The sequence below is a fragment of the Betta splendens genome, chromosome 15 (assembly GCF_900634795.4).
Source record: "Betta splendens chromosome 15, fBetSpl5.4, whole genome shotgun sequence".
Lineage (NCBI taxonomy): Eukaryota > Metazoa > Chordata > Actinopteri > Anabantiformes > Osphronemidae > Betta > Betta splendens.
In genome coordinates this window covers 6,431,471-6,446,027 of record NC_040895.2, presented here as the reverse complement: position 1 = coordinate 6,446,027, position 14,557 = coordinate 6,431,471, and the positions used below count along the sequence as shown (strand labels likewise).

Here is a 14,557-nt window from a genome sequence, read left to right as displayed (position 1 = left end):
GGGGGAACACGCTGGTCCCACTGGGAACTGGGTAAACTGGCCTCTAAAGTCAACTGACAAGTTTGCCACAGCATTAAAAACACGCGCTGAAGCAGCTATATCTCTGCGTTCTTTTTCAAATAAAATGTTGGAGGTGCGTAATTTGATTATGCGTAAATCACCCAAGCATTAAAACGTAGGCTGCGGTGAAATCGCCCCCACTTAAAACTGGCGGAAAATTATTTTAGGAGAAGCACTTGTCTGAGTTGTTTTCAAAAATGTAAACCATATCAAAGAAAAGCTTCATTTTTATTGGCAGTCATATTTGGATAAACATTGCTTAGTGCGTTATAGCGCAAAGCTGCGGTATTTGGATAAAGACAATTACGCATGAGGCCACCCAACAAAGCGCGTTTAAGAGGGTGAAACCCTTTGTGTGAAGTGATAGTACAAGGGGTCTTGTTGTGTGTCACATCAATAAAAGTTCGATTTCTTTCATTAGACGGTCGTGTATCTGTGCGCTATGACATCTCCAAAAACACAGCCGCTGTGGCGACAACTCAGTGACGCACTGTAGTTTTATATCAAACCTTGCCTTTACGAAATAAAACACTCATGGCAACAATGTGCAGACGCGTTTCGGCTCTGGTGAGGGCGAGGTGGGGAGCGTGGCAGCGATTAAACATGATTTACAATTGCCAACAATGGGTCGCGAAAAAGCTCTCCTTAACTTTCTGTCTAAATATGTGTTTTGGGAGCAATCTGATAACCATATGCTTTCAATAAACTGGACAAATACAGTAGTGAGATAGGAGATGGTGCCTTGCTGTTATAAAAGGCACAAAAAAGTCCAAAGTAAACTAAATATTACCACTTTACAAATAATCATTGATGCCAAATCCATTTTCGGATATCATGGACAGGTGTGGGTTTGAAGTTGTCAGTCTCTATCCTTGATTTTTATCAGTGTGCTGTAGTATCCTGCTTGTTATGCAAAGTATGGGCAAACATAAGCGGCCAGTTGCTGTGGAAATAGCAGATATCGGAGCAGACTTGGTACAAAAAATGAAGTAACAATATTTAACAATAAACTCGGCGAGCGCCCGAGCAGGTGATAACTGCCCGAAGCTCCTGATTAATACTTCCTCTACTACTTCACTTTACAGTCTCCTTTGCTTATTTATTAAACGAAATCTATTTATTATTATTTTAGCAAACAGAGGTACCAGGTGGGGCTTTATTTTCGCCTTCAGCTTTTTGTTTGAAGGACGTTTTGAAGGGGGCAATCAAAGTCCAACAACTCGCTGACCAGATTGTTGTCATCCCAAACTAGCAGCGAAGCCATTCAATGCGCCCCCCTCCTCTTGTTCTCCCTGGTAAAGAGCTGCCGGGAGAGAGAGAAAAGGAGAAGGAAACTTCTTTAAGAAAAGAAAAACATCTTAAAAACATTTAATTGCAACCCGGATGCCATATGTACACCTCTTGTGAAACCCCTCAACAATGTGACTGCCTTTTAGAAAGTATGGAGTGCGCCTTTGGAGACGTGTGCGCTTTTGGAGAGGTGCGCGCGTCGTGACCAGAATGACCCCGAACACACTTTACACAAGAAGTAATTCACTTTTAATGTGCTTTGGAGTTTCTTTTCACAGGCAATCCATTGTAGCTTTCACCTCATCTTTTGAAGGCAGTGTACACCAATTACACTGGGATCGTTGTCCTTTGGAGAAGTCTCTTTTTGTGAAGATGGTAGATTCTAAGTAGGGAATGGGGCTTTGGCTTCAAGTCGCCCCTTTCACCCTCCGACTAACGTGAGATGCCTCTTCTTTCATTCTGATAGCTTTTTCAATACGCAACTTTGTGTTGTGGCCCTTTGATAACAAAAACAACAAATGTGCGTCTTCTACTAATGGATGCAGAAAGGACAGACGCATGTTCATTTATAAAAGCACAATCTAACAATTTAATGTAGATTTTACTTCAACATTAGTTCAGAGATGCTCCAAGAAGCCTTCAGACAGGTGCAAGCCTTTTCATTTATTAAGGTTGTGCCAAGTGAAATCTAATTGATGTGATCTGCAGGGAACTTGTGGAGTGAATTAAATATCTCGTTTGAGCTTTTCCCTTTATATTATATATTTTTTAAATAACTTAGTGCCTTTTGTCCTTAGAAACATCTTCATGGTGAACTTTAGCTGCCCTCTTGAGAAAATGAAGGATTACTTAAGTCTTTTGGTGAGTTTTATGAATAAGCATAAGGTCTTCACTGTTGTTTTATTAAGTCCAAACTTTGATCAAGATTTGAAACCTGCATGTTAAGCTGATCAGGTGCCGTAGATTGAAATGAGCAAAATTTTGGAAAATTAATTATGACAATAATAAGTAAATAGACAAACAAATAGAGATGACTTTAATTGTAACCAGCAAAACGTCAAATGCATTTGAAAAATATTGTATCAAACATCTAGCGATAATTCTGTAATATGTCCAGCCCCAATCAGTTGTGTTTAAGGACGATATTTTCCAGCCTAATGATGACAAACGCTTGTCATGCAAGCAAATTCACTACAAGTGAGGCAACACTTCTGTGTTTATGTTTTGTGTAGACCTAATGTGCAATGTAGAGCAAAAACAGCAGTTAGTAAAGGTGTAAAATAGTTTATTTTAGCTACTTTGTGTCCCTCATCCAGTTTATCCTAAGAATATTTCACCCTTTATTAGCTGTTTGACTGTTTTTTGTTCTGCACATGTAAACACGTAAATAAAAAAGTAAATAACGCTGTCAGATAAAAGCAGTGAAGTTAAACATACATATATGTATACCTAAATGTGTTTGATTATTTTTAATCAAAAGTGACAAAAATTTTTCATCAAACTATTTTAAATTGTATGCATGTATACTACTTTAGTATGAACTTGATTTCTAATTATCTCCGGGAATATACAATAAAAATAACATCTAAACAAAAATTACAACAAAAAGCCAGAACCAAACAGCATAGAGCACTTTAACTGCAGTGCCACTACACGGCGGCTCCGAGGCGCTGTTCTCCTCCAATATAAAGATGTCAAGCAGCGAATGAATGGACGTAAATGATGACTCCGTTATCATTACCTACAGTAGTCATGTCAAATATACAGAAACCACTGTGGATCAGCCTAAAACAGTTGTATAGCTAAATGTGGAAGTGCTTTAAAATCATCACTGTTTGCAAAATTCTGACACATCAATATTAATTTTTTATTTAATTTTAATTAATTACCCTCACTCAGCTACAGTGCAGCAATATGAAGTGTGATATATGTCATTCAGTTAATTCTGCTTAATACTAATGTTTTTCTAGATAAGGTTCCTTAAAATGTGTTTAATACTATAATAATGGATAATAATATAATTATTAATTAATCTTCTTAATCATCCTTCCACCTGTGCAACATCATATCAAAATTCACAACAATTTTCTTGTCCGAGTTCTTTCCTACGTACAACAGTGTACAATTCTTTCTTTTTGTAATCTCTCATTTAACAAAACGTTTATGAGCACCTCAATTGAAGACCAATTCCAACCAAACCAACCAATGTTTGATTTGGGGCTCTATAGAACTTGGGTCATGCTTTAACTGGACAGCCTATTACTTGAACGCATTCTGCATTTATGAGGACTCGTGAACGCCTCGTCGTTCTTTGCTAACTCATCCAGTTGTGTACGTCAAAGCGTGCGGTGCCCCGGTTCCATCACTAAAGATGTACAAAACATGCGACGCCTCGCGGGCAGGACGCTTTGGCGGGTTACAGGTAGACAGAGCGTTGTCAGATCTACTCATGCGCAGACGGCGCGCAGCTAAATCGGGCCGACTCACTTCCTGAATCAGGGTTAGCTTGCGTCTGCGTCTTTGAAAGTAGCATGTTGAGAGAAGCCGACGGCTACACGCAGGCAGCTGGAGGTGACTTTTCTGAGTAGCCGCAGTTAAAGGGGACTTTTGGTGAGAGTCGCCTCGACAACATGGATTACTGGGTAGGTTTCCCTTCACTTCAGCGGGTTTTCTCACACTATTTACAAAGCGACCCACGGGACGATGGTAGCGCTGCTACAGGACTCATAAGGAGGCGAAAGCTGTTTATCGGAGGAGACGGAAGCTAATGAGCCGAGTTGTTTTGCTCTCAGGGATGCTTCAGGTTTCCCACTGCCTCTTTGACATGAACCAAGCTTTATGTTGCCGTTTCTTCAGTTTGTGAAACAACATTTGACCCACATTAAAACTTTAGCCTCTGGCACTTTTAGCCTTTAAACGTCTGTTACTGTATGTGATAAAACAAATACAAAGTAGCGGCGAGGTCTGTAGCTTCATCACGTTGCGGGTCAGTTAAGGAGAAATTCGATTTCCTGTTTGATGAATTGTCTTATAGAGGGTGATGCTTCCTCTTTTACAAGTTTAATAGCTCCTTCCTATTGTTTAGCGTTGCCCCTGCTGTTTATAATTAGAGATCCCGTTCAACATAAACCTGCAGGAAGCTTCAACAAAGCGTCGCTCTCCTTGTTGCCTCCAGAGAGCTGTTCAGATCGGCAGGGTTTTCCCTGAAGCAGAAGAATCAGTTTTGGTTAATTGTGGCATCAGCGAAAAAAAAAGAACAAAAAAAAACTTCAAGTTATCTGTTAGTGAAGGAGTTTAGTTCAAGGTAACTCAGTAATTATCTCCAGCCTCAGTGTCAGTTCGTGTCATGTCTCGAGCACAGATCTCGTTCTTTCTCCTTCTTTCCTTGAACATAGGCAGCGGTGATGTTTTTCTTATTGTCTCCTGTCCTTTTGATGTGTCCAGGAGCACTCAGTACATTTCCACGGGAACATGACCTCCTCTCTGACACAACAAAAGCTTCTCCTCACAGAATAGTCCGGCGTGGAGCGAGGGGGAGCAGAGGAATGGGTGTCAACTCTTCAACAATGAGTTGGGACAAACTCGGCACAAGAGTCTTTGTGCGAAGGCAGTTTAAGTTTTCCTGGGGCGACTAAAGCAGTGAATGGTTCGGAAAGTCGTGGGTGGCCAGAGGTCGCGATAGAGGCGTAACATGTTGGATAACAGGAGGCCAGAACCTGAAGGAACAGACCTTTTGCACTGATGTTAGATAACGTGGTTGGAGTGTGTCTTTTATGACAGATGCGTTGCAGTAATCATTCTGCACCTGTACTTTAGTTTTTCTTGTAAATGCTGCTCCTGTCATGAAGCATTAGTCCATCATTACGCGTCTCCGTCAACTCGCCTGTGGCTGGTTTTCCACTGCTTGCATGAAGCTGATCTCAACAAACCTGTATGAGAACAGGCAGACAGATTCGTCTCTGGAGTGATCCTGATATGTGTTCACTGGCCATAAAACATTTGATCTTCATGGAAGGAAAGACAAACTCGGCACACTCATAACAAATAGATCCCTTTGATGAGCCCACAGTTTAAATGATCAATTTCCCAGTGGAAAAGGTTTGTGACTGTTTGCCTTTAATAACAGGTTGGACCTCATTTGGCAGCAATAACCTCAAACAGGCACTTCAGGCACAGTGTTCAGGAGGAGTTTGTCTGTTCTCCCAGACACAGTTCAGTCCAACTGGTCCAACATGTGATAATATGAGCTGTCCTGCTGTGAATGGCTCCGCTCTCATCAGAGTGGATTGCCAACAGGTTCATCAAACCCTTTTTTGTTCTCCGCTTTACCCGACGACCTCTTCGACAACGTTTGCAGCACGTTCACCTCCATCTGAACCAACAAGCAGGTCCCCGCCGTCGTTCCTCGTTTGTCAGTCAGGCTTCACATCAGCGGAGAAACGAGCTGAACATGCTTTTGTGACTGACGGCTTCATGCACGAAAAAATCTTATCTTTTTAAGATCTTATCACCATTTGATGACATGAGTGATAAGCGTGACGCAACACCCGAGACACACGACAAACACTGGCGTCTTGTTGCACGCGGAGAGAATGTTTATTTGAGGCAGCAAAAAAAAACCCGTGGTTACTTAAAATCCTGTGTTTGAACCTTAAGCTGCTCTCTGTCTGATTGTGGCTGCCTTGGGGGGCCGAGCTGTTGCTATCAAACTGCCTGATACAGTGTCATAAAATCACCACGGGAGAGATAATAAGAACATAATCTAACTGTGCTTGTGAAATAGCATTCATAAGTCATTCATAGTGACCCGCTTTGAGCTCACGATGAGGAAAATGCTGCCGTGTGTGAGTGTGTACACACAGTCCACATCTTGTATGTATGTTTGTGATGAATGGACGGATGTGTTGTTGGGGTGGTGGGTGGAGTCTGGTGGCAGTCGCCCAGGTATTGGTGTGTTCACTCCCTCCTGCCGAGCAAAGAGGCCATTGTTCAACTCAAAGCGTCCGACAGTGTTACTGTGCGTCTGACAATGTCTCCTGAAGTAAGTAATGTATATAGACTGCCCAGTAACCAGCATTTATGTTAGGCTTTGGATAGGATATCACTGTGTTTATAGCTGCACATACTGTATTTGTGCTGGTACATGTTATGTGTGGCCACGTAACCACATTTCTCTCAATATTATTTTAATTGAGTCTCTGACTTGTTTCGCAACAATGGTGGAAATGCTGTCTGCTGATGACTAACTATTAAGACGAGGAAGTGCATCTTTTTAATTCAGTCATGGGAGTGATTGTATGCGTCTGCAGTGACGTCACGTTCATGTGATTGTGTTTAAGTCTATTTGAAGTACACTGTAATTACTGTAAACACAATTCATGTATGAAGACAAAATGAAGCTTGCGGTTAAATGTGCGCTGAACTCCCTGTTGCGGCCGTTCATTGAAGCCATGCTGTCGTCTGTCCTGTGTGCAGAGTGCCTTGGAGGTGTACAAGGAGATGGTGCTGCTGTACCTGGAGGAGGGCAGGCGGCAGATCAACTCGCACTGTGCTCACCTGGAGCCGTGGCAGATCATCGCAGCAACAGTCCTCACCACGCTGGGAACCATCTGGGTCAAAGGCTTCCTGTTCCAGCCAGAAAGTAGGTGATTCATGGACACAGTCTGAAGACCAATTCAGACATGACTGTGAGAACCAGCTTCATTTATGCACTTAGACATCTGAGTCATACAGTCGGTGTTGGATGTCGACACGTGGGCTAATGGGGATGTGAAGTTTCTTGTAGTACAAACTGTTTATTCCAGAGATCGAGGTCTGCTATCAATTGATCGGTGGTTGGCTCCACCCGACTTACATAAGCTGGGAGCGAATCAAAGCTGTGCAGGCTGAGGGTTTGAAACCGGCTGCATGTCGGTGCTTTCAGGGTCAGAATGAAAGGCTGCGGGAATGTTTGGCTTTCCACAGAGCACGTCTTGTCTTGACCTATGATTACGGGTCACACTCAGCTGTTTGATATTTGTGGCTGACCGTGCGCCAGAATTTCACCACATCTGCTGCCTTGTCTTTTTGGCTAATAGGCCTCACGTCCCGAATGAAGAAGCAGTTCTTTCGACTCATCAGAAAAATACCCTTTGTTGGCACAAAAGTAAGTATCTGTGGTAAATTGGTTCCTGCTTTTTCCGGCAGATGTTCACTGACTCTCTAGTCTGCCTTGTATGAGTCACACTTATGGCTGAGTAGAGCTTGGGGGGTTGTTCAGACCTTTGGTACAATTAACTACCCTTGTGATAAACACGGTTACTTCTGGTCATTGTGTCACTGATGAGAACTCGCTCATTTCTGTAAGCTGTGTATAACACAGCCTGTTGCTGCATCCGGGGGCTGTTCATAAAGTAGCTGTCCTTTCTCCATGGCAGATCCAGAGTCAGCTGAACAAGGCTTTGGATGACATGTCTGCTAGTCTGTGCACTCTGAAGGACGGTATGAGCTACACTAAGCGTCTGCCCCCTAAAGGCCTTTCTCACAACCAGGTGCTAGAGAAAATCAAAGAGTACAAGACACTGAGTAAGTTTGAGTCAGATGTTGCTTTTATCTCTGTGAAGCCTCATCCTGTTTCAGTATTGACGGGAGCTCCTCTTGATGTGTTATTGCAGATGATGTGAAGTGGGAGAAAGGCTGTGTGTCCGGCGCCGTGTACTGGGGCGATGAAACGCTGACAAAGCTCCTAGTGAAGGTACACGTCTTTGTATATCTCTTTGGACTTTGGCAGCGCAAGCACAGATAGTCAAGGTTGAACATGAAAACAATTTGTCCTGGTAGAGTTAGACTTGGTTATGATTCTGCTAGCCGGTGCTCATTTTGTAACTCTCCTTGTAGGTGTATGGAGATTTCGCCTGGAGCAACCCCCTTCACCCAGACATTTTCCCTGGCGTGAGGAAGATGGAGGCCGAGGTCGTACGAATGGCCTGCACGCTCTTCCACGGGGGACCCAACTCCTGTGGCACAGTGAGTCATCGCACATATTGCAAGTTGACCATGTCCGAGCCCAGACAGAGACGTGATGACGTTCCTTTGTCCAGGTTACCTCGGGTGGAACCGAGAGCATCCTCATGGCCTGTAAAGCGTACAGAGACCTGGCATATGAACGGGGCATTAAACACCCTGAAATGTAAGACACGGTGAAGCCTCACAGCCTGCTCTGCGCCACATTTGCCCCTTTGCCAATTTGTTTTGCTCTGTTTCTCCCAGCATTGCACCGGTGAGCGTCCATGCCGCTTTCGACAAAGCAGCCCATTACTTTGGAATGAAACTGGTTCACGTTCCTCTGGACAAGAAAACTATGAAAGTGGATGTGAAGGTGAGCAGAAAAAGGCAAATAATCGTGTCTTAATCGGCTCCTATTTTCTGATACCAGTCGTTCTGATGCTGTTCCTTCTCTTTTCAAGGCCATGAAGAGAGCCATCGGAGGGAACACAGCCATGCTCGTGTGCTCCATGCCTCAGTTTCCTCATGGAATCATGGATCCCGTGGAGGAAGTGGCCAAGGTTAGAAGTGAAACATCTTCCCTGTAAATAGAACCTGAAGGGAAGTAGCAGACGAGTGAAGAGACTTTCCTTTGTTGTTTTCCAGCTGGCCGTGCGCTACAACATCCCGCTGCACGTGGACGCCTGTCTGGGAGGCTTCCTGGTGGTTTTCATGGACAAGGCTGGTTTCCCATTAGCACCATTCGACTTCAGGGTAAAAGGTGTTACCAGCATCTCTGCAGACACCCATAAGGTAATGATCTTTTTAAAATTAATATTTAGACATTGCTGTAAATTGCTGTAATGGATTGGTGACCTGTTCAATCCCCCTCCTCTAGCTAGCTGGGATAGGATTCTAAGTTATTATACCTAACAAATGTCTGTGTGTTGCATCTCTAGTACGGATACGCGCCCAAAGGCTCTTCAGTGATCCTGTACAGTGATAAGAAGTATCGTCACTACCAGTACTTCGTAGCTCCAGACTGGCAGGGTGGAATCTACGCCTCACCCTCTATAGCCGGCTCCAGGCCCGGAGGAATCATCGCCGCCTGCTGGGCAACCATGGTCTACATGGGAGAGAGCGGCTACGTGGATGCCACCAGGAAGATCATCAGCACTGCGCGCAAAATCAAAACAGAGTAAGACGTGTTTTTATGAAGACAATCATATGCACTAAGAAGAACAATAATCTGTCTCATCACTTCTAACACACATGCCTGTGTTTTTTCTCACTGACAGAATCCGCAAGATAAAGGGGGTGTTTGTGTTTGGAGATCCGGAGGTGTCAGTGGTGGCGATAGGCTCAAATGATTTTGATATCTTCCGTCTGTCGAATGCGCTGTCGTCAAAAGGCTGGAATCTGAACACGCTGCAGTATCCATCCAGGTACGCGCTGAACCGGAAATGGCCTACGCGGCAGATTAGCGCTGTGATAAAAAGTGACAAAGAAGCAAATGTGTGTGACCTTCTCTCCCACAGCATCCACATCTGTTGCACAGTGCTGCACACCCAGCCAGGTGTGGCCGAACAGTTTATTCGCGATGTCAAGGAGCAGGTTGGCATCATCATGAAAAACCCCAAAGAGAAGACCACAGGCATGGTGAGCCAGCTGTCACACACCCACACACTGCAGCACCGCTCATGATGTCATGTCTGCCTGAAGCTTGTACTGTGAATTCTGTCCGTTAAATAAGGAACTGACTCTATTGTTGTTTATCAAGATGTACTGACACAAATTCTATAAATACCACTGTGCACTAAACTGATTAGACATTTTTGGCTAATCTTATCTAACTGTCTTTTTTGTCAGGGTGCTATTTATGGCATGGCCCAGGCCATCCCAGACAGATCCATGGTGACGGAGGTCTCCCAAGGCTTCCTCGACTGCCTCTACAACACCGAGGTGAAGACAAACATCAACCACATGAATGGTAACGGCAAAGCCCACTAAATGGGAGCGAGGCCTCCGGGCCTCGACCCGACTGCATGCAGGGAAACGCGCTCGGCTCCTTCCAGAGCCCCGAGTTCATCGCTCAACGGTTGCCTTACCTCTGTAGCAACGTATGGGAAACATCTGCTAAGCTCTTTGAAGCACAAAGCCATTGTAATTTGAATCAGCCCAGAGGAGAAGTGACTGCTTTCAAACCAGTTTGATTTTGTTTGTGTGTGTGTGTGTGTTATTTTATTTGTTGTAAATTTTCATTTCAATTTCAACTTTGCTAAACTAGTGATAACCTCTGATGCTGATTTCACAACAAATCCATTAAGTTTTTGTTTTAAATGCCGGAACATTTCAGTTTGGGAGCGTGTGATGACTCAATGTAAAAAAAGAACCAGAGCACTGAAACTTGAAGCACTGTGCTGCCCTCTAGCATGAAGCCTGGCGCACTGCTCCACACTGGTTCATTAACGGAGGCCTGTTGAAAGTGGACGTTTCCACACAGAATAACAAAATATCATTCCTCCACGTAGTACAGACCTAGAGAACTAATAATAATAGTTTTAGGCGACCAAAACTGACAATTTAAATCAAAAATTTTCAAGCATTAAGTAAGATTGAGCTACTTGCTACTGAACCACTATCAGCATCGTGTTGCAGGACCTGACGATTTAGTGTAGTTTCCTTAAATCAGCATTTAGAATTGCACGGCATAGGCAGCCAGTCGCACTATTAAGTCGTTTTTTAAAATTATTATGATTAATCATATTATCTAACACGGTTCTGTGTAAAACTGTCCTTTCATTGTGAAAGCCCTGCGATGCCCTGAAAAGAACAGTGATCTCTCACGTGAATCTACAGCTCTGATGTACTGGTCTGCAGCGTCTGTGCTCGTCAGCACTTCCAGTAGCACGATGACAGTCGTTTGGTTGGGTCCATCTGCAGTTGGATTTGTAGGCACAGGTAGAAGAATTTGGAGCTTTTGTTGTTAGTCATGTTCAATGAATGCTTCTAAACTGAGGGGGGAGGGGAGAAGCTGCAGCCACGGCAGGAATAGGAGCTCCACTTCTGCAGACTGCATGGAGTCGCCTGTGGACCATCTTCTTTTAACGTTTTGTCTCCTAATTCAATCTACCTCAATTCCAACTCTGTGCAGATGTCGCGTATCAAGTCACGGAAACGGTCCAAAGGGGTTTCTCACGATTTCTCATTTCCATTTCAAACATTAATTTCACAGTTTAAGGGCATTCGACAAATTGTACTGACGTGTTCATAGATGTACAGACACTGAAGGCTGTGATGGAGACTCAGTGCAGGGAATGTTATCATGGGAGAAATGCACCCTGTGCTCCATCTGATTGTGGTTCTATATATTTTTTTTTTAACAAGGCTGTTCCTCTGGATATGCACGCACTTACTAACAGGTTATAACGATGCATACTGTAACACCAAAATGATCTGTGCTCTCCTTCTTTCATGTGATTTCCTAATAATGTTATAATTGTGGATTTCCATGTTTGTGCAATATGTAACTTGTCTTCTTATGAATGTAATGAAGTGAAACCAAGGGAAACGCTCATTTGCTTGTTGATGTGTGAGGCGTTTGAAGACCACTGGGTGTTTAATCAGTTATTCGTAAGTTTGTTTTGTGTTTCCAGCAACTTTTTTTTAAACACACTGAGCAGTTTAAACTTATTAATGTATTTACGTTCTTGCACATGTAGGATATTTCTGTACTTTAGCCAGTGCCTACAAGATTCACCGCAGACAGGATGTAACGTCTTCATTAACAACCTCATACAATAAGGTCTCTCCTTTTTTAAAATACAGTCAACCAGACACTCTTGCCTGTGCACAACAAAGACCTTTTCATGTGACTCGTTCTGTTTGCTGTGGAGAAATGTCCTCCACAGTTGGGATGATTCTGTGGGTAAGAAATGTCTTTGGAATAAAACTGTTTAATTCAAACTCCAGTAACTAAGTGAATGACATTGTAACAGCTCTAAGGACCTGTTTTGGTTTGGTTGTAGCAATAAGGAGTGTTTTCCTCTGTGCCTTCAGAGGTTTGAATTCGTGACTTCTCAGCGTCGAACATCCTCAGGGATTTGACCTCAGAACAGCAACATTCAGTAACTGGGTGAAACAAGCATCACTCGCAGTTGAGGGCTACAACCTGTAACGTGTGTGTCTGTGTGTCACAACAGTTTCTGAGGCTCATGGATGCTATAGCAACTCTCATTAACCCTCAAAGCTCATAGTTGAGTCCAGCAGATTGTCAATGGTACAGTTTTGTGTTTTCAATAAAATTCATTCAGTCCATTCATCAGATCATTTTCTAGTCTTTTTCAAATATTACCAGTAACATTCTACAAAACCATCAGGTTTTAAGTGGCTAAGCAGTGGCTGTTTAATGTTTAAACATGAATTTACTGTTGAATTGGCTGCAATCTCATTTATTCCCCTTGAACAGGACAACAATATACAGTATTATACAGAATGTTTGGACCCCTTACGCACAGCTACATAATCTGTCAATGAAGGCAACCACTGCAGGTTATTTGTGTATCGCGTTTCCAGCTGTTTGGACTTGCACCACTTTCACATCAGAGAAGCTTGGTCGATGAAAGTGGCCAGTGTGACGTCGCGCTGGGAGAGGCCTCCACAGTCATGTGTGCTGAGCGTGATCTGGACCTGAGGGAACATCAGGGAACGAGCAGAGAGCATCACATGAGGCTGCTTTTGTTGTCAGTTAAAGCAGCTCAAGGGCCATTGGCAAGTAACTGCCCTTTAAGTCCTCCTCTACGAATTATAATGTAATTAGCAGGGTAGTTGTTAGTAAACATGACAAACGTTCATCTGGTGCAACGTGTTTCACCTGATGAACATAAGGTCAATATTTAGACTTCCTCCAGTAGCTTTGTTTTGATATTTACCTTCTCCTGAGGGCAAGTGTGTCTGTTTGGGTGATAACTGCCCTCACGTTACCCTGGTTTGTTTAAATCAACAGGACAGAACTGGACAATCCACAGGCAGCATAAAACCAAAACTAACTGACACGTTCAATTATACTTTTACATAAAGACACATAATTCAGTTTTCTACCTTATTATAGACGTTGAACCACTCAGGGTGATGGTCCATCTTCTCAGCTTGTAAAGCCACTCTGGACATGAATCCAAAAGCCTAAAACAAACCATATCGTACCCTAAAACAAACAGGATTTCGTGATGAGGGCCGTGCACGGTCGCATGCGCGGCCGCAAACCTGGTTGAAATCTTTAAAGATGAACTCTTTGTAGATGGCGTCGCGCTCCACCACCTCCACCCACTGGGCGTTGCGCAGCAGAGGGAGCAGGTGGGCCCGCTCTTCGTCCGTCAGACTCTGGATCTTGGCCGCCTGGTTGGACAGAGGTGACAGCAGCACATTCAGAGGGGGCAGCTTCACAAACACACCCTGTGATTGGCTGCACAGATCCCATCTGGGAACAATGAGCGGCCGCATTCCGAGGTTAAAGAACTCGCTGGTTCAAAGGTATTTGGTGGTGGGACGCGAGGGGGGGGGGCCCTGTCTCCTCCTAATCATAACGCATGATGAAGAGTCACGTGGGTTTAAAGCTCGTTATGTCCGTTTTGTTTCTTATTTGTGGATCTAAACTGTAATGTCACCATTTCACAGCGCTCTGCAAACCGAATGCACAACCAAGAAGAGCCTTTTAAGGATGAGTGGTCATTGTCGTAGCGCAAAGGTGACGCCGACGTCACAGCCCGAAACAAGGCGACGACATCGACAGGTATCCTAGCAACGCTGTAATCAGCCGCATCTGTGGAGCAACAGGCGGCTCAAACCCGGAGCGCTTCAACAAACAGTGGCTCAATGCGCGCACAGAAACGCATCCGCATGGGTCATTCTCACTCCTTCAAAATCACACAAAATGTGACGACAGCGCGTCTTTGTGCGAAGACGAAGCCTGTCAACAGGTGCGCGAGGCGGAAGGCGAACGCTGGGAGGCCTTGTACTCACCATGTCCTCGCGCTGCTCTCTCTCTCTCTCTCTCTCGCGCTCACGCACGCAGGAGGCTCGGCGCCCGTCGTGGAAGTGGACCACGGCGCCTGGAGCGCCAGCGCGCGTGAGCGGGGTCCTGCTGAGCTGCCCCCGCGGACGCCTGCGCACAATTCCCCGCTGACAGCCAGCTCTCAAGCATGGTTTAATCCCACACTGGCACCTGCTGCACAAAGCAGGAGAAAGG

General features: G+C 44.3%; 2 protein-coding genes across 2 annotated transcripts; one reads left to right on the top strand and one right to left on the bottom strand.

Moving 5' to 3' along the window:
• The first annotated feature begins 3,833 nt into the window (after positions 1 to 3,833).
• sgpl1 (sphingosine-1-phosphate lyase 1) lies at positions 3,834 to 12,637 on the top strand. Its single transcript, XM_029175748.3, has 14 exons — positions 3,834 to 3,992; positions 6,826 to 6,991; positions 7,428 to 7,495; positions 7,767 to 7,914; positions 8,004 to 8,083; positions 8,227 to 8,355; positions 8,430 to 8,518; positions 8,599 to 8,707; positions 8,796 to 8,894; positions 8,980 to 9,126; positions 9,273 to 9,511; positions 9,612 to 9,758; positions 9,852 to 9,972; positions 10,183 to 12,637. Exons 1-14 carry the CDS (start codon positions 3,981 to 3,983, stop codon positions 10,321 to 10,323), a joined length of 1,695 nt encoding a protein of 564 aa, XP_029031581.1. The 5' UTR covers positions 3,834 to 3,980; the 3' UTR covers positions 10,324 to 12,637.
• Positions 12,638 to 12,748: 111 nt separating this feature from the next.
• pcbd1 (pterin-4 alpha-carbinolamine dehydratase/dimerization cofactor of hepatocyte nuclear factor 1 alpha) lies at positions 12,749 to 14,465 on the bottom strand. Its single transcript, XM_029175749.2, has 4 exons — positions 14,332 to 14,465; positions 13,576 to 13,707; positions 13,414 to 13,494; positions 12,749 to 13,002 (listed from the first exon to the last, which is right to left on the bottom strand). The coding sequence occupies exons 1-4, from the start codon at positions 14,332 to 14,334 to the stop codon at positions 12,910 to 12,912; spliced, it is 309 nt and encodes a 102-aa protein (XP_029031582.1). The 5' UTR covers positions 14,335 to 14,465; the 3' UTR covers positions 12,749 to 12,909.
• Between the last annotated feature and the right edge of the window lie 92 nt (positions 14,466 to 14,557).